The following is a 22,282-nucleotide window of genomic DNA, read 5'->3' as shown; positions in this document are numbered from 1 at the left end:
AGGTAGTAGAGGAGCCCGGGGGCGCCAAGAAAACCTGTAAAATAAGATGCAGCTCATACAAAGTATTTTTGTGTTTGTTTTTTTCTCTGCCTTTGATGTTCCCACAGATTTGCCGTTAAAATCTCTCATTATAAATGTTACAAATTTGAAAACATCACAAACGTCTTAACGTTCTAGAACGCGCTGCGTTTCCTACAGCGGTGGCATGTGCGTGTTTTCTGGCCTCCGTGCACTCTGCTCTCTGTGACTGTCCATGGAAGAAATCTTCCCTATATTCCTGGATAACCTTGTACTATGTAGCAGCAGCCCTGGACCAGGCAGCCTGCAAGGGATTGTGGGAGTTGTAGTCCTGACAGCTGTGCCAGCAGGATGTAGTTGGTCATGTGACATAAAGTGCAGAAGGCACAGAGAGCAGGGGCATCACCGGAGCCTGCCTGCCAGCAATGCCCTATATGTGTGTCCTGCTATTGGTCCATGATGTGTGATGGTGCACTGGGGGCGGTGAGTACGGCTATTAACCCTTTCACAGGAGGTGACATCTGTCCGAGCAATGAAAACCTGTCCACAATGATATTTGATATTATAGGGTGTAAATGGAACGACACTATGGCCAATGCTGGCGTTACTAAACCTGAGAATCTGCAATCTACTGTTCTCTGTTATCAGTCCTCACAGGCTGGGGAGGGTCCGACTGTAATGGTCATATATGGGAACCATAATATGTGCTTTATATCACCTCTCTCCAGTGCTGACAACCGTTATATGTCACTGATATGAGCCCCTCTTATAACACTCCAGTACTTATATACAGTTGTTCTCAAAAGTTTACACACCCCGGCAGATTTTTTTCTTTCTTGGCCTGTTTTCAGAGAATATGAATGATAACACACAATCTTTTTCCCACTCGTGGTTAGTGGTCGGGTGAAGCCATTTATTGTCATATACTGTGTTTTCTCTTTTTAAATCATAATGACTACCAAAAACATCCACATAGCCCTGATTAAAAAAGTTCCCATCCCCAGTTCTTAATCCCGTGTATTGCCCCCTCTAACATCAATGACAGCTTGCAGTCTTTAGTGGTAGTTGTGGATGAGGCTCTTTATTTTCTCAGATGGTAAAGCTGCACATTCTTCTTGGTCAGATGGTAAAGCTGCCTATTTTTCTTGGTCAGATGGTAAAGCCGCCCATTCTTGCTGGTCAGATGGTAAAGCTGTCCATCCTTCTTGGCGCCTCCAGTTCCTGTAAATTACTGAGCTTTCTTGCATAAACTGTGTGCTTGAGTTCTCCTCGGAGTGGCTCTATGATATTGAGGTCAGTAGACTGAGATGGCCACTCCAGAACCTTCACTTTGTTCTGCTGTAGTAAATAACCGGTCGACTTGGTCTTGTGTTTTGGATCGTTGTCATGTTAGAATGTCCAGGTACGTCACATGTGCAGCTTCCGGGCTTATGAGTGCAAATTTGCCTCCAGTATTTGCTGATAACGTGCTGCATTCATCTTTCCTTCTGACCAAGTTTCCTGTGCCTTTTTAGCTCACACATCTCCACATCATCAGTGATCCACCTCCGTGCTTTACAGTAGGAATGGTGTTCCTTTCATCATAGGCCTTGTTGACACCTTTCCAACTGTAACGTTTATGGTTGTGGCCAAAAAGTTCGATTTTGGGCTCCTCACTCCAAATTCCCTTGTTCCAGCAGTTTGGAGGCTCCTCTCTGTGCTGTTTGGCGTATTGTAGGCGAGATACATTGTGGCATTTGCGCAGTAATGGCTTTCTTCTGGTGACTCGACCATTTTTGGTGGCTCGACCATGCAGCCTATTTTTCTTCAAATGCCTCCTTATTGTGCCTCTTGAAGCAGCCGCACCGCTAGTTTTCAGTGAGTCCTTCATTTCAGCTGATGTTATTTGTGGGTTTTTCTTTTCATCCCAATTTTCCTGTCAGTTGTGGCTGATATTTTTGTTGGTCTATCTGACTGTGGTTTGGTATTTACAGAGCCCCTGATTTTCCATTTGTTAATCACAGTTTGAACACTGCTGACTGGCATTATCAATTCCTTGGATATCTTTTTATATCCCTTTCCTGTTTTATACAGTTCAACTATCTTTTCCCGTAGATCCGTTGACAATTTTTTTTGCTTTCCCCATGACTCACAATCCAGAAATGTCAGTGGCTGGAGGAAAGATGAAGAGTCTGTCTGGATCCCAGAAACTCACTCCGCTTTTATGCACACACTGATTACAAGCAGACAGATCACAGGTGAGGATGTCACCTTTAATAGCCATTCACACCCATTTGTGCCAACTTCTGTGCATGATATCAGCCAAAATCACCAGGGTGTGAGAACTTTTCATCAGGGTCATTTGGATGTTTTTGGTTGTCATTATGATTTAAAAACACAAAACACAGTAGATGACAATAAATGGCTTCACCCGACCACTAACCACGAGTGGAAAAAAAGATTGTGTGTTATCATTCATATTTTCTGAAAAAGGCCAAGAAAGCAAAAAATCTGCCGGGGTGTGTAAACTTTTTAGCACAAATGTAACGTTACCTTACTGTTACTCTTATTCATGCTCATCTGTACTACTGAAACTCTCAATTAATCGGTTTCCCTCTTACTAAAATCTCTCTCTCCAATGTATTATGAATGCAGCAGCTAGATTCTTATTTCTGTCCAGCCATTTCACTGATGCCGCCGCCCTGCGCCAGTCTTTGCACTGGTTGCCCATCTACTAAATATTATTATTATTTAATTAGAGCATCATTGGTTCCATGGTGCTGTACATGAGAAGGTGCTACATACAGAATACATATACAAGTTACACTAGACAGACTAGTACAGAGGGAAGAGGACCCTGCCCTTGCGGGCTTACATTCTATATGATTACAATGTAACTTATCACTCTCACCCACAAATGTCTCCATAGTGCTGCACCCCCCTACATCTCCTCCCTCATCTCTCTCTCACTCTACCAATCCTCTCCACAGTTCTGCACCCCCCTACATCTCCTCCTTATCTCTCTCTATCACTCTCCCCATCCTCTCCACAGTTCTGTACCCCCCTACATCTCCTCCTTATCTCTATCACTCTACCCATCCTCTCCACAGTTCTGCACCCCTCCCCCTACATCTCCTCCTTCATCTCTCTCTCTCACTCTACCCATCCTCTCCACAGTTCTGCACCCCCCTACATCTCCTCCCTCATCTCTCTCTCACTCTACCCATCCTCTCCACAGTTCTGCACCCCCCCTACATCTCCTCCTTCATCTCTCTCTCTCACTCTACCCATCCTCTCCACAGTTCTGCACCCCCCTCTACATCTCCTCCCTCATCTCTCTCTCTCACTCTACCCATCCTCCCCACAGTTCTGCACCCCCTCTACATCTCCTCCCTCATCTCTCTCTCACTCTACCCATCCTCTCCACAGTTCTGCACCCCCCCCCTACATCTCCTCCTTCATCTCTCTCTCTCACTCTACCCATCCTCTCCACAGTTCTGCACCCCCCTCTACATCTCCTCCCTCATCTCTCTCTCTCACTCTACCCATCCTCTCCACAGTTCTGCACCCCCTCTACATCTCCTCCCTCATCTCTCTCTCACTCTACCCATCCTCTCCACAGTTCTGCACCCCCCTACATCTCCTCCCTCATCTCTCTCTCACTCTACCCATCCTCTCCACAGTTCTGCACCCCCTCTACATCTTCTCCCTCATTTCTCTCTATCACTCTACCCATCCTCTCCACAGTTCTGCACCCCCTCTACATCTCCTCCCTCATCTCTCTCTCACTCTACCCATCCTCTCCACAGTTCTGCACCCCCTCTACATCTCCTCCCTCATCTCTCTCACTCTACCCATCCTCTCCACAGTTCTGCACCCCCTCTACATCTCCTCCCTCATCTCTCTCTCACTCTACCCATCCTCTCCACAGTTCTGCACCCCCTCTACATCTTCTCCCTCATTTCTCTCTATCACTCTACCCATCCTCTCCACAGTTCTGCACCCCCTCTACATCTCCTCCCTCATCTCTCTCTCACTCTACCCATCCTCTCCACAGTTCTGCACCACCCTACATCTCCTCCCTCATCTCTCTCTCACTCTACCCATCCTCTGCACAGTTCTGCACTACCCTACATCTCCTCCCTTATCTCTCTATCACTCTACCCGTCCTCTCCACAGTAGAAGGGAGGAATTGGGAAATGTTTCTATATTTTTTTTTTTACTTTTTTTTAATCTTCTTTGGGAACTTGAACCACAGTATTTTAGTGAATAGTGTGAATTGCAGCCTCCTATGAAGTCCAGCCTGTGGCTCAGCTTCATAGAATTTCTAATTGGCAACAGTGGAGGCCTTTATACGAAATGGCTGGGGGCCAATGGGAGCTTTTGTGTCTGAGCATGGCAATTACGCCATTCATATGCCGCTGTCAGAGATTGCTGGCGGTATCTAAATGATTAACGATTAGCGATCGGAGCTCAGCCATGATTACTTCTGTTAGAGGCAGATACCTGCCTCTAACAACGTAGCTGGCATCTATTACGTTTGGATACAGGCTAACTTAATTTTTGGAAATTCATCCGTTGAGACCCCCACCGATACTAAGAACCAGGGCTCAGAGCTCCATGTGAATGGAGCAGTGGTCACTTCATTCTTGATGGAACCATCGGAGATAGCCCTGTGGTCTTCGTCACTGCCAAGATAATGAATGGAGGGGTAGCGCACACCACCCAATTAACACCAATTTCTGGAGACCATTGTAGGATCTAGCAATTGGACTCACAACTATTGGGAAGTTCTCACTTATGGATAGGGGATAACTTCCAAAGGTGAGACAATCCCTTGGTATGAAAGGGGTTAAAAGATACCACATTGCCTTCCCACGGGTTGTCAGGATGATGAGGGTTGTGTTACTACCAGCCACAGCTGGACTATCACAGCTCCTGACAGGTTAACCCACTAAGTCCGCAGCACAATATATATAATCTCCAAAATGTAAACTTTAGCTCACCATAGCTAACACATGGGATCTAAAGTTCCCTATTCTCCTAATAATTGTGTTCTCTTAAAGGGGAAGTACACATTCACATTATGTTCCGATCCCTCGCAGGCACACAATATAGCAGTAAGTCACTTAGCGGCCGATCCATTAATCGTCTTGTACTTCTGCTTTAATTTATAGTGATGATTAATATGTGCCGCAATATTCCAGGTCCCCGTGTCCTTCGACGAGGTGGCGGTTTACTTCTCCGAGGACGAATGGCGCCATCTAGAGGAGTGGCAGAAAAGGCTGTACAGAGAAGTCATGCAGGAGAACCTGGAGGTGGTGCTGTCTGTGGGTAAGGGGCTGTGATTCCCGGCGTTCTCCGCGGTGCTGGCCTGCTCTCGTCCGGTGATTTCTTTATGGTTTTCCTTCTTGCTGCAGGGTATCAGCATCGCCGGATCTCCCCCTTACGACGGGTTCTTCCTGATGACGATGCAACTATCACTAATTATTTTGGATTCCGTTTAGGTAAGTGAGCAAGTAAATAAGAAAGAATTCGAAAATTTCCGCAAACCAATTCACATACATTCAGAAAATGTTTTGTGCGTATTCCAAACTGCACGGCGTAAAACAATTTGGATGGATTTGGATGGAAAATCTGGAGATCGTGCCGGCCCTTGTGGATATCTGCCGGCCACCCAAAGCAAATTCGGGCCAGAAACTTTTTGGTACAGACTCGGATTATAATTGGATTTCCATCCGGGGTGTAAATATTCCAATGTATGACCATAGGGAACATAACATTCCTGTGCCCACATTGCCTATATCCAGACATTACATGCACCATGTATATTAGGGAAGTGCCAGTTGAGCAATTTTCTTACAATCGTCTTCTCCAGAGGCGTTTACAGAGGGATACCTCACCTATTTAATGTATCTGTCTCCTTTATATCCCAGAGGAAGACTTAGGATGGGAAGCAGAAGAGAAAAGAGAAGCGGCACCCAACTGTCCGAAACCTTTAGTCAACGGCAGCGATGTCTACGCACCAAGAAAACCTCGAAAAGATAAGATGGTGCACAGATGCTTACAATGTAAGATGATATTTGGCAGCAGATCCCTCCTGGACGCGCACAAGAAAACCCATAAGGAAGGAAGGGTTCTGAATAACATGGTAAAGGATGTGCCGGTGGTGACCCCACAGTCTGCGCCCCCCGCAGGGAGGATCTTCCAGTGTGACAATTGCGATAAATCCTTTAGTAACCAGTCTGTCCTTTCTCTGCACCAGAAAACGCACACGGGTGAGAAGCTTTTTAAATGCCCTGAATGTGGCAAGAGCTTCCCAAAAAGGTCTCAGCTGGTGATGCACAAGCGGTGCCACATAGAAGAAAGACCCTTCAAATGCACCCAGTGCGAAAAAAGCTACACCCAACAGTCTAAGCTGATCGAGCACCAAAGGACGCACACCGGAGAGAAGCCATTCAAGTGTAGTGAGTGCGGGAAAGGCTTCACCAAAAGGTCACATCTTAAGGAACATCTCAGGACCCATACTGGGGAGAAACCCCACAAGTGTGACCAGTGTGATAAGACCTTCCACTATCCATCCAACCTGGTGGAGCATCAGAGAACACACACCGGCGACAGACCGTATCAATGCACCGAATGTGATAAGAGCTTCATCAAGATGTCCAAACTCATCGTCCATCTCAGGATCCACACCGGGGAGAGGCCGTACAAGTGCACCGAGTGCGATAAAAGCTTCAGCCAACAGTCCAACCTCGTGGTCCATCAGAGGACTCACACAGGTGAGAAGCCCTTCAAGTGTAACGACTGCAAGAAGACGTTCAGCTACCATTACACTCTCATGGTCCACCAAAGAACCCACACCGGGGAGAAACCGTACAAGTGCTCTCTGTGCGAGAAAGCCTTCTCTCAACACTCAAGCCTCAAACTCCATCTTAAAGTTCACGAATCACAACTACCGGATGAGACGCCTCACGAGGAGCCTCCAGCTCTGGAGGAAACACACTCATCGGAAGTGACTGAGACTGCAGAATACAGACTTTTACCTACAGTACCACCAATCCCCAGCCCAACCAGTCCCCCAGATGTTGAGCAGGACTGTGAGGACACTTATCTTCCACGCTCACCCTTGAGTGACTATCTAGGTGCCCGTTTACTTCCAGATAAAAAGTATAGCTGCACTGAGTGCGACAAATCATTCCTAGATAAGTCTAAGCTAGTCATCCACCTCCGAACTCACACCGGAGAACGTCCCTTTAAGTGCTCCTTATGTGATAAGGCCTTCATTCAATGGTCCCGTCTAACAGAGCACAGGAAAACCCACACTGGAGAAAAGCCGTACGTGTGCTCCGAGTGCGGCAAGAGTTTTCTTAAGATGTCCAAGCTGACTATTCATCGGAGGATCCACACCGGGGAGCGGCCGTACACCTGCACAGAGTGTGGGAAGCAGTTCACTCAGCAGTCCAACATGGTGATCCACCAGCGGATCCACACCGGGGAGAGGCCCTTCCAATGTGTGACCTGCAACAAGACCTTCCGCTATCAGTCGTCTCTGATTAGGCACCGGCGGGATCACACGGGTGACACGGAGACATAGCGACTCCGCGGAGATCGACGCCTGCTCCTAGAAATGCTCATGATCTGTGTCTCAGGGCGGACAATAAAACGCTGCTTATTCGCTGACAATCCACGTCTCACCTTTCTTATCTCACACTCGTGTCTCCGGCCACAAATAGTCGGAGAAGTTAGCTACTTCTGGGATCAAGGTCAGTGGTCCTGTTACTTTAGGATAACAGAGATCAGTCCAGATGGGGTTGAAGGTCGGTGAGGAACCCCGAAGCTGAGCCAGAAAGGTCACCACTGTTTAGAAAGAACCTGGCTGTGCCCCGCAGTCCTTTAGCCTGCCCCTGCCCCCCCACAAATGCCGGGGCGTAACATCAGGGCTTAGCTCCCCAGAAAGAGGAACCTAAGGAAGACGCTCTCTAGATCGGCAGTAATGGCTGACACACAGGAGATGAGGGGACAGTAATGACAGTGACACACGGGAGATGAGGGGACGGAAATGACTGTGACACACGGGGATGAGGGGACAGTAATGACAGTGACACACGGGAGATGAGGGGACAGTAATGACAGTGACACACAGGAGATGAGGGGACAGTAATGGCTGACACACAGGAGATGAGGGGACAATAATGACAGTGACACACAGGAGATGAGGGGACAGTAATGACAGTGACACACGGGGATGAGGGGACAGTAATGACAGTGACACACAGGAGATGAGGGGACAGTAATGGCTGACACACAGGAGATGAGGGGACAGTAATGACAGTGACACACAGGAGATGAGGGGACAGTAATGACAGTGACACACGGGAGATGAGGGGACGGAAATGACTGTGACACACGGGGATGAGGGGACGGTAATGACTGTGACACGAGGAGGGGACGGTATTGACTGTGACAAACAGGGAGGAGGGGACGGTATTGACTGTGACATGGGAGATGAGGTGACAGTAATGACGGTGACATATGCTACATGAGGGGATGGCAATGACGGTGACAAATGAGGAGGAGGGGACAATATTGACTGTGACACGGGAGATGAGGGGACGGTAATGATTGTGACACACGGGGGATGAGGGGACGATTGTGACACGGGAGACTATGGGGCAGTAATTACAGTGACACACGGGGGATGAGGGGACGGTAATGACAATGACACACGGGGGTTGAGGGGACGGTAATGACTGATACATGGGCGGATGAGGGGACGTTAATGACTGTGACACATGGGGATGAGGGGACGCTAATGACTGTGACACATGGGGATGAGGAGACGGTAATGACTGACACATGGGGGATGAGGGGACGATAATGACTCTGACACATGGGGATGAGGGGACGGTAATGATTGTGACACATGGGGGATGAGGGGACTGTGATGACAGTGACACCCGGGGATGAGGAGACATTAATGACTGTGACACATGGGGATGAGGGGACGTTAATGACTGTGACACATGGGGATGAGGGGACGTTAATGACTATGACACACGGGGGATGAGGGGACGTTAATGACTGTGACACATGAGAGATGAGGGACGGTAATGACTGTGACACTCGGGAGATGAGGGGACGATAATGACTGACACACGGGGGGATGAGGGGACGTTAATGACTGTGACACACGGGAGATGAGGGGACCTTAATGACTGTGACACACAGGGATGAGGGGACATTAATGACTGTGACACAAGGGGGATGAGGGGACGGTAATGACTGTGACACATGGGAGATGAGGGGACGATAATGACTGTGACACACGGGGGGGATAAGGGGACGTTAATGACTGTGACACACAGGGATGAGGGGACATTAATGACTGTGACACATGGGGATGAGGGGATGTTAATGACTGTGACACGGGAAATGAGGGGACGATAATGACTGTGACACAAGGGGGATGAGGGGACGGTAATGACAGTGACACACGGGGATGAGGGGACGATAATGACTGTGACACACAGGGATGAGGGGACATTAATGACTGTGACACATGGGAGATGAGGGGATGTTAATGACTGTGACACACGGGAGATGAGGGGATGATAATGACTGTGACACACGGGGGGGATGAGGGGACGATAATGACTGTGACACACTGGGATGACGGGAGTTGTAGTTCTCCGTATCCCCGCCTCTCCTCCAGGACTACATCTCCCAGCAGTGCTGTGCGGTGACGTTGCTCTCGGTGCGGCCTCCCGTCTCCTCCTACTTCCTGTCCGCCCGGCTGCGCTCTCTCCCCGGCAGTCACATCCCCGGAGCCGAGACAAAAGGCCGGAGCGCGGGGACCGGACCGGAGCAGCATGTCCGATCGAGGTGAGAGGCGGCCGGGAGCGCCCGAGGGCAGGGCCGACACCCAGCGCCATCACTGCCTGCACCGCGGGGAGCTGCACTGAGCACCCCGACATCGCCAACCACCCCGATACCCCCGAGCAGTGCATCCCCGGACAGGGAACCCCGACACCTCCGTACAGTGCATCCCCGGACAGTGCACCCCGACACCTCCGTACAGTGCATCCCCGGACAGGGAACCCCGACACCTCCGACCACCCGGACAGTGCACCCCGACACCTCCGTACAGTGCATCCCCGGACAGGGAACCCCGACACCTCCGACCACCCGGACAGTGCACCCCGACACCTCCGTACAGTGCATCCCCGGACAGGGAACCCCGACACCTCCGACTACCCGGACAGTGCACCCCGACACCTCCGTACAGTGCATCCCCGGACAGGGAACCCCGACACCTCCGTACAGTGCATCCCCGGATAGTGCACCCCGACACCTCCGACCACCCGGACAGTGCACCCCGACACCTCCCTACAGTGCATCCACCGGACAGTGCACCCCGACACCTCCGGACAGGGAACCCCGACACCTCCGACCACCCGGACAGTGCACCCTGACACCTCCGTACAGTGCATCCCCGGACAGGGAACCCCGACACCTCCGACCACCCGGACAGTGCATCCCGACACCTCCGTACAGTGCATCCCCGGACAGGGAACCCCGACACCTCCGACTACCCGGACAGTGCACCCCGACACCTCCGTACAGTGCATCCCCGGACAGTGCACCCCGACACCTCCATACAGTGCATCCCCGGACAGGGAACCCCGACACCTCCGACCACCCGGATTGTGCAAACTCCATACCCCCGGACAGTGCACCCCGACACCCAGCGCAATCACTGCCTGCACCGCGGGGGGCTGCACGGAGCACCGCGGGGGGCTGCACGGAGCACCCCGATACCCCCGAGCAGTGCATCCCCGGACAGTGCACCCCGACACCTCCGACCATCTGGACTGTTCACCCCGACACCTCCGACCATCTGGACTGTTCACCCCGACACCTCCGACCATCTGGACTGTTCACCCCGACACCTCCGTACAGTGCACCCCTACACCTCCGACCATCTGGACTGTTCACCCCGACACCTCCGTTTAGTGCACCCCGACACCTCCGACCATCTGGACTGTTCACCCCGACACCTCCGACCATCTGGACTGTTCACCCCGACACCTCTGTACAGTGCAGCCCGACACCTCCGACCATCTGGACTGTTCAACCCGACACCTCCGTACAGTGCACCCCGACACCTCCGACCATCTGGACTGTTCATCCCGACACCTCCGTACAGTGCACCCCGACACCTCCGACCACCCGGATTGTGCAAACTCCATACCCACGGACAGTGCACCCCGACACCCAGCGCCATCACTGCCTGCACTGCGGGGGGCTGCACGGAGCACCCCGCCATCGCCAACCCCCGGACAGTGCACCCCCGACACCTCTGGGCACTGCACCCCAGCGCCATCACTGCCTGCACCACTGGGGGCTGTGCACTGCACGGAACACCCCCGGACACCACACCCCAACTTCTCATTAGTGCTTGGTGCACAGCACCCCATTTTATCACCATCTATCCCGGTATTAACCCAGTCATTACTGCACACTATTCTCGGGGGGGTCTTGGCAGCATGGTCTACACCCCAATATCTAGCGCCCTAGTATTCACTAATGCCTCCGCTCAGGTGCAGCTGTACTCCAGCATTCAGCACCCCATTAGTGGAGCAGTTTACTCCTCATTCTGCAGGGTGCGCCCCTCCATGTGCCGCCACTAGTGCTGCCCCCCACTCTGTTGTGCCCCTCACTTTGTTGTGTGCAGAGGTCACTGTGTGTCTGGCGTCTTCTCCACATTCCTGTGCTTTCATCACCTCGTCTGTCCCAGCACTCAGCAGAGCGTCTCCAGCGCCGCCGCCCCCGGACGGGGGTCCCACAGCCACTTATAGACCCCACCTGCGCGGCCGCTCTGCCCTCCGGCTTCACTGGCGTTTCTACATTTTAAATAAAAGTTTTAGATTTCTGATTTATTTCATGTTAATCCTCACATTTTTCTTGTTGGAGGTTTCTTATTTTCTTCTGGTTCTGTAAATTTTTTTTCTACATTTTCCTTTTTTTTCTTTTTTTTTTTTTTTTTCCCCATTTCATTCGGACAGGACACCGGGGAGTTATCGGGTCCTAAGATTCCCGTTTTATTTATGTATTTTTTTTACATTTTTATTCCCAAGTCAATATGTTTTGAAGACTTTGGCTACAGCAGGTACCAGTACGGGTGGGCTTACATGGCCATAAATAACAGGCGGTGGTCCGCAGCATCACCCGGTGATGGGCACTCGGTTACATCTGTTTGCACAGGACGGTGCGGTCTGTAGTATGTCCGTCCGGTCGTCGGTGCCGTCAGTCCAATTGGCGCATCATCATCAGCCGTCCTGTTACATAAGGAACAGCGCAGGACCCCGGTAGACAGTGGTCACTTGTCAGGGGGGAGGGGGGCAAACAAATCCATCATATCTGCCGGTTTATCACTATGTTGGAGACTCCACTGTAGCTGCAAATTTTGCTTTACTTTGATTTTTTTTTTTTTTTTTTTTTGTTTCTGACTAATTTTTTCATAAGCTAGAAATTTAGATTTTCACTTGCGGTCACCAATCCTGACGGCTTTTTTATATTCTATGTATTTAATTCCATACAAATTTCTGTATTTTATTTTATATTTTTATCACTTTTTTTATTCCGCTGCTGTCCAGTGTTTGCGTTGCTTTTTGCTCTTCCTGCGCTGTCACCTCTGCTCCTGTCTGTTCTTTACCGATGGAGGAGGGGGAGCTCGGAGATAACCCTACACCCCCCATCCTATTGCAGCAAGTGCTCACAAATGGGGGCATTTATCATAGCTGACAAGTGCCCTACTTTGCAATGCATGGCTTTCTTCCCAGCAGAGTCTGATCAGCAGATAACCCCGGACTCTGCCGGCTCTTTGCTCCTGGAAGATCATTACAGTTTGCAGATTCTGCCCTGGCTGGAGCCTAATGGAGCCCTCTGTGGGGTGCACTCACTTAGGATGGAGCCAGGAGGATTCTGGAAGGAGGCTGATGATGGCGTCGGCTGCAGTCACATTCGTATAACATCCGTGGGTTCACTTCTGTGGGTCACCTTGTGCTCGTCTGAGGCCCGGTCGTGGTTTTTGGCGCTGTTTACTAGAAACAGCACTTGTAGACAGATTTACTTTATCAGTGCATCGCCCGTCCATCGACACTTGTGCATTGACATAATCTATAAATGCACCTTTATTTACAGGCCGGTGCGATCAGATACCCATGTTCCGCTCCTTTCTGAGCCCATCCCCCATGAAATACTTGATTTGCAATGTGCACCCTCGTCTTTATTATGCTGATTGCTGGCAGGGCCATTATCTGTCCCGCAGATGTCACCGCGAGGTGACAGTGATTGACGCCGGGCTCTGCCTCTTGTTTTTCTCAGGTCCATGATGTCTCACTGTGCGGTGAGAGGCTGCAGCAATGGTTCGGGGAGGACGGACAGCTCCGTCACCTTCTACCCGTTCCCAGCAGAGCGGGAGGCTGCGGAGAGGTGGGCGAGGCTCTGCGGGGTCTCCGGCCAGGAATGTTCCCAGCTCTTGAAGGATTTGGAGCATGGCGGTCATGGCAGCCTCCAGCTGTGCTCTCTACACTTTGAGCAAGAAGCCTTCGAAACAAATCCAGATGACAAAACCTGCAACGTAAACCTGAGACGTGGAGCGGAGCCAACGCTGTTACTGAGCCCAGCGCAGACCACCCAGAACCATGATCAGGTGAGGGGCGAGTAAAGCATGCCTGCTGTAAGACTAAACAGGTGGCTCGAAGTCACTGTCAAAGCCCCTGCCCCTTCTCTTAAACAAAGCGTCATCAGAGACGGTGAGTTCATGGGCTGCTCTGTCCCTGCTGTGTTACTCCCTGGGAGCTGTGCAGTGTGCCGCCATCTGCAGGGTCACAGCGTCTGATGTGTTGTCAGTAATAATCAGCCGGCAACAGAGCGGTGTCAATACCTGGCATACAGACTGATGTCACTAGTAGGGCGGTGCTAGTCTCCTGCATGTTGGGTATTGTCACCGCTCTGTTACCGGCTGATTATTACTGACAACAGAGCAGATGCTATCACCCTGCAGATCATAGATCGGGAGGGACGGAACAGCCCCTGAAACAAGCACGACTGATGATGCTTTGTTTCAGGGAGGAGGCAGTTATGACAGCGACCAAAGCCTCTGCCCCCTGCTCTGGTGACGCTTTGAGTATCCCAGCATGCACTGCGAGTTTCAAACAGAGTGTCATCACACAGTAAATAGAAAAAAAAATAGACTACTGGTTAGATAGTGTAGTTGGGTAACGGTAGGGAATTTTTCTTCAAGTATATTAGAAAATATCTTGGATTATGCCATAAAATGCATTTTAAAATGAAATTTAGTTTGACTTTGAACCACCAGCTTAAATTTCATGGCTATAATTGCTATAATACTGCTCCTATGTACAAGAATATAGCTACTATAATACTGCCCATTATATACAAGACTATAACTACTATAATACTGCCTCTATGTACAAGAATATAACTGCTATAATACTGCCTCTATGTACAAGAATATAACTGCTATAATACTGCCTCTATGTACAAGAATATAGCTACTATAATACTGCCCCCCTATGTACAAGAATATAACTACTATAATACTGTCCCCTATATACAAGAATATGACTGCTATAATACTGCCCCTATGTACAAGAATATAGCTACTATAATACTGCCCATTATATACAAGAATATAACTACTATAATACTGCCTCTATGTACAAGAATATAACTGCTATAATACTGCCTCTATGTACAAGAATATAACTGCTATAATACTGCCTCTATGTACAAGAATATAACTGCTATAATACTGCCTCTATGTACCAGAATATAACTGCTATAATACTGCTCCCTATATACAAGAATATAACTACTATAATACTGCCCCCCCTATGTACAAGAATATAACTACTATAATACTGTCCCCTATATACAAGAATATAACTGCTATAATACTGCTCCTATGTACAAGAATATAACTACTATAATACTGTGTTTTTATCTTGGATCTGTCGTCCTCTCTCACAGGATTCTGCCCCTTTTCCTCTGTCCTGATCACACATGAGGGCGGTGATGGATATCGGAGTGATGAGTGCTCCTGACAACTAATTCCATCATTCATCACTGTCAGTTGTCTGCGTCACTCCAATTTCTCATTTCCAGCCGAGCCTGACACCCGGCGCGGCTGCCATTAATCATGTTCCCTCCTGTCAGCACTGCCCAGCCGTCATTGTTTGCTCGCAGCAGCTGCGGTACGACGCTCCTCGGACGCGTCCTTTGCGCCTGCCCTGGTAATGAGCAGCACTGAGGCGCTTCTTTCATGTATGTATGCGGGGCGGCACTGAGGCGCTTCCTTCATGTATATACATGGAGCAGCACTGAGGCGCTTCCTTCATGTATATACATGGAGCAGCACTGAGGCGCTTCCTTCATGTATGTATACGGGGCGGCACTGAGGCGCTTCCTTCATGTATGTATGCGGGGCGGCTCTGAGGCGCTTCCTTCATGTATGTATGCGGGGCGGCTCTGAGGCGCTTCCTTCATGTATGTATGTGGGGCGGCACTGAGGCGCTTCCTTGATGTGTATACGCGGGGCGGCACTGAGGCGCTTCCTTGATGTGTATATGCGGGGCGGCTCTGAGGCGCTTCCTTGATGTGTATACGCGGGGCGGCTCTGAGGCGCTTCCTTGATGTATGTATGCGGGGCGGCTCTGAGGCGCTTCCTTGCTGTGTATACGCGGGGCGGCTCTGAGGCGCTTCCTTGATGTGTATACACGGGGCGGCTCTGAGGCGCTTCCTTGATGTGTATATGCGGGGTGGCTCTGAGGCGCTTCCTTGATGTGTATACGCGGGGCGGCTCTGAGGCGCTTCCTTGATGTGTATACGCGGGGCGGCTCTGAGGCGCTTCCTCTGTGTATACGCGGGGCGGCTCTGAGGCGCTTCCTTGATGTGTATACGCGGGGCGGCTCTTAGTAGTTTATCAGGAATCGCTGAAGTTGCAATTACTTTCCGTTTATTGCCTGTGCAGACGTAGCTGTTACCTCATGAGGTGGCAGACATGATACCAGCTGCCATTTTTGCTGCCTGCAGTTTACTTTGCGTTCTCTTAGGTGATACATTTTTGTTTTTTAAGGCCTCTGTGCTCTGAAGACCCGTTTGGATGATTGGGGTTGTCCTCCTGCCCCTTTATTGGGAGGTGCCTCACTGGGTCATCGACCAGGTCCCTGGATGATTGGGGTTGTATTTTGCCCGGTTGTCAGGAGGTGCCTCGCTGTGTCATCGGTCGGGTCCCTGCATGATTGGGGTAGTTGTCCTCCTGCCCGGTTGTCAGAAGGTGCCTCGCTGTGACATCGGCCGGGTCCCTTGATGGTTGGGGTTGTCCTCCTGCCCGGTTGCCGGGAGGTGCCTCGCTGTGTCATCGGCAGTGTCCCTGGATTATTGGGGTTGTCCTCTTGCCCGGTTGTCGGGAGGTGCCTCGCTGGGTCATTGGCCGGGTCCCTGGATGTTTGGGGTTGTCCTCCTGCCTGGTTGTGAGGAGGTGCCTCGCTGGGCCCCTGGATGATTGGGGTTGTCCTCCTGCCCGGTTGTCAGGAGGTACCTTGCTGTGTCATCGGCTGGGTCCTTTCCTTCCATCATAAATCATACAGGATTTCATTCTCGCTCTCCGCACTGATCGCTCCTGCCAAACAGACTCCCCGCAGTTTCCATGGCAACCACCGGCCAGCCATCTTTTCTTCTTGATGTCACTTATAGACATGGCTGATGCATGTTCCCCTCTGCTGTATGACATCCGGCTGTGAGGAGGATGATGATGGTGATCGCCGCCGTGCGTTCTCTGCCGCCTCCCCAGGGGTGCACTGTATAAGGGGGTCCTCCTGCCCTTGTGTCATGGTTCTGCCTCTTCTCTTCTAGGTTAACTCTTCTGAGCCGGCTGCACGCAGTCCACACAGGGAAGCCTCGCCGACTGCCTCTACCTGTCCCTCTTGTGCTCGACCCAGTGCCCGGACGTGTCATACAGTGCAGGTAACGGCTGCAGACCCCGCTATTTGCAGGGGGCCTCCCCGCCAGTGAGGGGTCATCTTTGAGACTCTGTTTACTGCTGTAGGCCACAGACTGCGGAGAGGCGGCTAATGTTCGCTCCTCGGCTCCTCTGCCAGGAACCACGGTTATCAGCCCCCAGCCCGGACCGCAGGTGTCACACTGCAGCGCAGGAACCACGGTTATCAGCCCCCAGCCCGGACCGCAGGTGTCACACTGCAGCGCAGGAACCACGGTTGTCAGCCCCCAGCCCGGACCGCATGTGTCACACTGCAGCGCAGGAACCACGGTTGTCAGCCCCCAGCCCGGCGTCAGTCAGGTGAGGTGTTAGCGACGCTGCACATTATATGGGAGGGGGACGTGGGGGAATTTGAAGCCCTTCTCCTTACCCTGGACATGATGATTTAGTTTTGTATAATGTTCTGGGATTTGTTGACTTCCATCGTCCTACAGATTGTTCTCAATTTTCGTGAAGATGCGAAGAGTCTTACCCTGGATAATGTGTCCACAGAGAGCGCCCCCCAATGTCGGGGAGGATGCCCCTGTCAGCAGAGGGTGGTCAAACAGGTGAGCGGATCCTGGTGAGACGTCACGGGTGATGGGATAGTAGTACTACATGGTGGAGCATAGCTCTGTGAGAGATCTATAGGAGAAGGTTCACACAGTCAGACCCCGGCTGTTGTTCTTGTCCGTGTTCTGGCCGCCATGCCCGGTGTGTCTGCAGCTCTTGTGTCCCCTTCTAGCTGTCTCGTAGATGCCTGTCTCCTTATTATTTCAGCTGCTTTTATGGTTATGTGACGTTTTCTTCAGTGGGGTTGGGGGTACGTAGTTATTGAGGGGTACGTAGTTACTGACCCCCTGCCCGTTCTCTCTTCTAGGTTGTCCTCATCTTCTTGGATCGCTCTCATGAATCAGTCACGTGTTCCTCATCATCTCAGGAATCTCCTCTCACTATGAGTTCCAGCACCCAAACTGAAGGAAGAGATGGAAAATCCCAGCCCAGTTCCCCGGACCAGCCAGAGATGCCAGTCCACATAAGCACACAGACCAGTACGGGTACTGAGAGATCCCCTGAGCCCATAGAGAGCACACCCAAAACCGGTGACGTCAGCGACAGCCCCAAGGAGCAAATCGATCCATCCAGTGATTCCTCCACCTCTGAACCGAAGACTCAAACCCCACCGCCCTGTCTGAAGCAGAGTACCCAGGATGATGCGAGTGGAGGACAATCGGACATGGATGATCTACACCAAGCGACCCCCGAAAGCCTGAACCAAGAAGATGGATTTACTGCAACCTCACAGGCTCAGGTAACAGGCTACACCACCGTACTGTAGTGATGTCGTCATAGCTTACACCACCGTACTGTAGTGATGTCGTCATAGCTTACACCACCGTACTGTAGTGATGTCGTCATGGGCTAGACCACCGTACTGTAGTGATGTCGTCATAGCTTACACCACCGTACTGTAGTGATGTCGTCATAGCTTACACCACCATACTGTAGTGATGTCGTCATAGCTTACACCACCGTACTGTAGTGATGTCGTCATGGGCTACACCACCGTCCTGTAGTGATGTCGTCATAGCTTACACCACCGTCCTGTAGTGATGTCGTCATAGCTTACACCACCGTACTGTAGTGATGTCATCATGGGCTACACCACCGTACTGTAGTGATGTCGTCATAGCTTACACCACCGTACTGTAGTGATGTTGTCATGGGCTAGACCACCGTACTGTAGTGATGTCGTCATAGCTTACACCACCGTACTGTAGTGATGTTGTCATGGGCTAGACCACCGTACTGTAGTGATGTCGTCATGGCCTAGACCACCGTACTGTAGTGATGTCGTCATATTGACTATCAGTAATTTGAACCATTCTAGTTCAGATGAAAAACATCCCCTGGCTGATTGTTGCTCACACAGCTGAGGATTTGTGACCGTGTATAAATGTGGATGAATCTGTATCTGCTACATGCATCATGAGCACAAACCTCTCCTGTCTGGGACTCCGGTCTTAAAGGAGTAATCCATCTCCACTCACTTCCTCATCTGGGCTTAGCGGGGGCCAGTGTCAGTCAGATCTACACAACTCATTAGCATATAACAAGTGCACGGTTCCTGCAGCTCCGATACCCGGCATCTAGACTGATGACCATCTATAATTTCCCTGTGTGACATTTGACTGTTCTACTTACAGAATTATTATATCCCTTTATTTGCAGATTGCTGATGACCAAGCACCAAAACCTCTCAGGAAATGTGAACCAAGACCAGAGACCCCCGCGCAGCTCCCGGTGCGTCCCTCAACCAGCGAATAAGCAGCATTCTATTTAGATCCATCTATATACAAAGTGAAATAATAAACTGTACAATACATATGTGACTGTGCTACCCCCAGACCGGATACGTGGTCCTGTGACTGCATAATATGGCACCCAATCCACAGTCCTATGTGTTTATTTATCTTTTAATAATTTCCAGGATTTTTAGAGACATTACCATAATACTGCCGCTATTTACAAGAATATAACTACTATAATACTGCCCCTATATACAAGAATGCAACTACTATAATACTGCTCCCTATGTACAAGAATATAACTACTATAATACTGCTCCCTATGTACAAGAATATAACTACTATAATACTGCACCTATGTACAAGAATATAACTACTATAATACTGCTCCTATGTACAAGAATATAACTACTATAATACTGCCCCTATATACAAGAATGACTACTATAATACTGCCCCCTATGTACAAGAATATAACTACTATAATACTGCCCCTATGTACAGGAATATAACTACTATAATACTGCCCCCAATGTACAAGAATATAACTACTATAATACTGCCCCTATGTACAAGAATATAACTACTATAATACTGCCCCTATACACAAGAATATAACTACTATAATACTGCCATGTACAGGAATCTAGTTGGCCGTACTGCATGTTCTGTAAGTTTCCGCAGTATTTGTGCTGATCTCTTCTCCGTGTGGTCAGGGTGTTGCGGATGTTTTGGAGACGTGTATTGTGCCGCCTCCTCCTTGTGTCTCCTCCTCCCGATGTTCCTGTATCTCAGCCCAGCACCGCATCAAGCAGGTAAGTGCAGATTATTTTGCCCCCTTGCACATATACCGATTAAACCCTACAGAAAGGTGCAGTATTATTTTCTCATTTAGATTGTAGTGAATATTGTGGAGCCGGGGAGCGCGGCGGTGAATGAAGACGTCCCTGCACCCTGCACTTCACGTGATATATCACCTCCGGTGGTCACGTCCCAGCAGCACCAGGAAACGCAGGTAGGTCTGAATCCGCTGCATCTGTCATACGACCGGTCCGCTATTGAGCAGGAAGCGTTACACTTTCTGCAGCCGCCTCTGGGCATCATTTGGTGAGGAGCAGCTGCTTTTAGTTTCGGAGGATCTGCCTGCAGAGCTGATGTGATGCGTAGGAAGCTCCATGATTGACAGCTCGCTGGTGGCCATGGCCCCCACTATTTAGTGGTATGAGCCCCTTTCCCCATTAACATAACTGACCCTGTGGACATTTTGCTGTTTCCTCATCTGGCTGAGAGGCGACCAGACTACACTGTCTCATGTCACGGCCCCATGATTGCTTCCCCCCCACCACCCCTCCCCGCTGCATTCTAGGTCCACCTACAACAAGGTAGACCCCTGGCGGTTACTACCGGACCACCCCCTGAGAATGAGCGTATATGTGACCACATCTTCCGTAGATGGTGAGTTGGGGTCCTGCACACGCACTGCTGATCTGTCCACCATGAAGACCCAGGGTCCCAGTTGTTGGACCACCAGTCGGCATACATTTCTCGCCGATACTATGGATTAACCCCTTTGCTGTCCGCTCGTTGATTGCACATTTTGTGTATTCGGCTGCGCACATGGATTCATGGTGTTTTTGGGTTTTTTTTTGTCTTTCCAGACCTGTGATTGGTTCCTGCTGCCACAAAGAGCACAAGAAAATCCAAAGAGTCCATCTCCAAGACCCCCAAAGAGTCACAGCTGCCCCCCGGTACTGCACACCCGTGCTACTCCAGTATGTCAGGTGAGGCACTCCCCAATTATTGGTTGACCGATGCACAGAGCCCCGTCCTGTGGATTAACCCATTATTGACCTATGTTCCTGCACAGGAAGGAGCGAGTGGCCCGGTCTATCCTCAGGACATCGGCGTCCACCTGGAGGATAAGGTACAGAGCTTCCCTGTGGTGCGAGGTCCCTGGAGAATGGGACCTGCTCAGGCAGATGTTTACTATGGGGACCTTAAGTTGCTTAAACAGCAATTCCTAATATATTGGGAAAGACGGATGTGACCAGTTTTGTTATCGGGGAGATTCCATCTTGGTGGATTCGCATTGTGCCATCATCACGTCTGCAGATACTGGTGGTTTTTGCCTTTGCCCGTATGTACAGCGGCTTTGTTGGGCAGTGGCCTAAATGGCAATTCACCTAGACAGATGTTATGGTGGTAATAAGGGGTTTCTCTGGGCTTTGTGGTGCTTTTCTCGCCTCCTTCCTCTGACCTCTTCCTCTGTATTTCCCCCTCAGGTCACATTTGAAGATGTCGCCATATATTTCTCGAAGGAAGAATGGGAATTGCTTGGGGAGGAGGATAAGGCTCTGTACAGGGAGGTCATGTCTGATAATTACCAGTCTCTGATCTCTCTGGGTAAGTGGCTGTCACCAGCGGTGGCCAGTGTGCCCCATGTCGTCCCCTGTCCTGCTTGTCCTCATCCTCTTCTTCCTCACTCCAGGACTTCTGCAGGAGAAGCCGGACCTAGTGCTACGGATGGAGAAGGAGGAGAATCTGTGGGTCACTCTGGGATCCCCCAGACGGATCCGTCCGCATGGTGAGTGCTTTGACGGAGAATCCAGTTTTCACCATTAAGATCTGTTTGCTGTCAGTGAGTGGAAACATTTATACTTTTTTTGCTGGCTTCGTCCTGCTCGCAGAGCTGCAGGCTGTTACAATGTGTCAGTATAGATCCACTTTTACAGAAGACACTTTTCTGATTTCAGAGGAGGACCCTCCGTGTCTCCTGGAGCTGGATATGGATGGAGTCAGCACCGTGGATGAGGTTACGGACACGTCGCCCTGTACTGGGAGAGGTGAGACGCTCGGAGCCTGTCCTGCCGCAGATGTGATCCGGGGAGCCGCGCAGTGGTGATGATTT

At 50.4% G+C, this 22,282-nt stretch overlaps 2 protein-coding genes across 3 annotated transcripts in view; both read left to right on the top strand.

Moving 5' to 3' along the window:
- Nucleotides 1-291: 291 nt before the first annotated feature.
- LOC142243666 (uncharacterized) lies at nucleotides 292-7,705 on the top strand. The gene is made up of 4 exons (XM_075315798.1): nucleotides 292-501; nucleotides 5,205-5,331; nucleotides 5,418-5,504; nucleotides 5,934-7,705. The coding sequence occupies exons 1-4, from the start codon at nucleotides 475-477 to the stop codon at nucleotides 7,592-7,594; spliced, it is 1,902 nt and encodes a 633-aa protein (XP_075171913.1). The 5' UTR covers nucleotides 292-474; the 3' UTR covers nucleotides 7,595-7,705.
- A 2,061-nt stretch (nucleotides 7,706-9,766) lies between these two features.
- The window catches only part of LOC142243659 (uncharacterized), an 86,444-nt gene continuing 73,928 nt past the window's right edge, over nucleotides 9,767-22,282 (top strand). For both annotated transcript variants that reach the window (XM_075315789.1, XM_075315788.1), the window contains exons 1-14: nucleotides 9,767-9,882; nucleotides 13,387-13,714; nucleotides 16,942-17,052; nucleotides 17,135-17,386; nucleotides 17,521-17,634; nucleotides 17,946-18,377; nucleotides 19,298-19,369; nucleotides 20,091-20,189; nucleotides 20,270-20,389; nucleotides 21,033-21,155; nucleotides 21,242-21,298; nucleotides 21,657-21,777; nucleotides 21,863-21,958; nucleotides 22,128-22,217. In XM_075315789.1, the coding sequence (XP_075171904.1) occupies nucleotides 13,391-13,714; nucleotides 16,942-17,052; nucleotides 17,135-17,386; nucleotides 17,521-17,634; nucleotides 17,946-18,377; nucleotides 19,298-19,369; nucleotides 20,091-20,189; nucleotides 20,270-20,389; nucleotides 21,033-21,155; nucleotides 21,242-21,298; nucleotides 21,657-21,777; nucleotides 21,863-21,958; nucleotides 22,128-22,217 (2,011 nt within the window). In that variant the 5' untranslated portion in view covers nucleotides 9,767-9,882; nucleotides 13,387-13,390. The remainder of the gene's footprint in view (nucleotides 9,883-13,386; nucleotides 13,715-16,941; nucleotides 17,053-17,134; nucleotides 17,387-17,520; nucleotides 17,635-17,945; nucleotides 18,378-19,297; nucleotides 19,370-20,090; nucleotides 20,190-20,269; nucleotides 20,390-21,032; nucleotides 21,156-21,241; nucleotides 21,299-21,656; nucleotides 21,778-21,862; nucleotides 21,959-22,127; nucleotides 22,218-22,282) is intronic.

This window comes from Anomaloglossus baeobatrachus, chromosome 6 (genome assembly GCF_048569485.1).
Source record: "Anomaloglossus baeobatrachus isolate aAnoBae1 chromosome 6, aAnoBae1.hap1, whole genome shotgun sequence".
NCBI classification, from domain to species: Eukaryota; Metazoa; Chordata; class Amphibia; order Anura; family Aromobatidae; genus Anomaloglossus; species Anomaloglossus baeobatrachus.
The sequence above is the reverse complement of the archived record's forward strand: the minus strand, read 5'-3'. Positions and strand labels throughout refer to the sequence as shown.

Coding starts and splice junctions, on each gene's coding strand:
- LOC142243666 (XM_075315798.1), top strand. CDS start 475: ATGATGTGTGATGGTGCACTGGGGGCG. Junction 5,332..5,417: donor GGAGGTGGTGCTGTCTGTGG/GTAAGGGGCTGT, acceptor TTCTTGCTGCAG/GGTATCAGCATCGCCGGATC. Junction 5,505..5,933: donor TTATTTTGGATTCCGTTTAG/GTAAGTGAGCAA, acceptor TTTATATCCCAG/AGGAAGACTTAGGATGGGAA.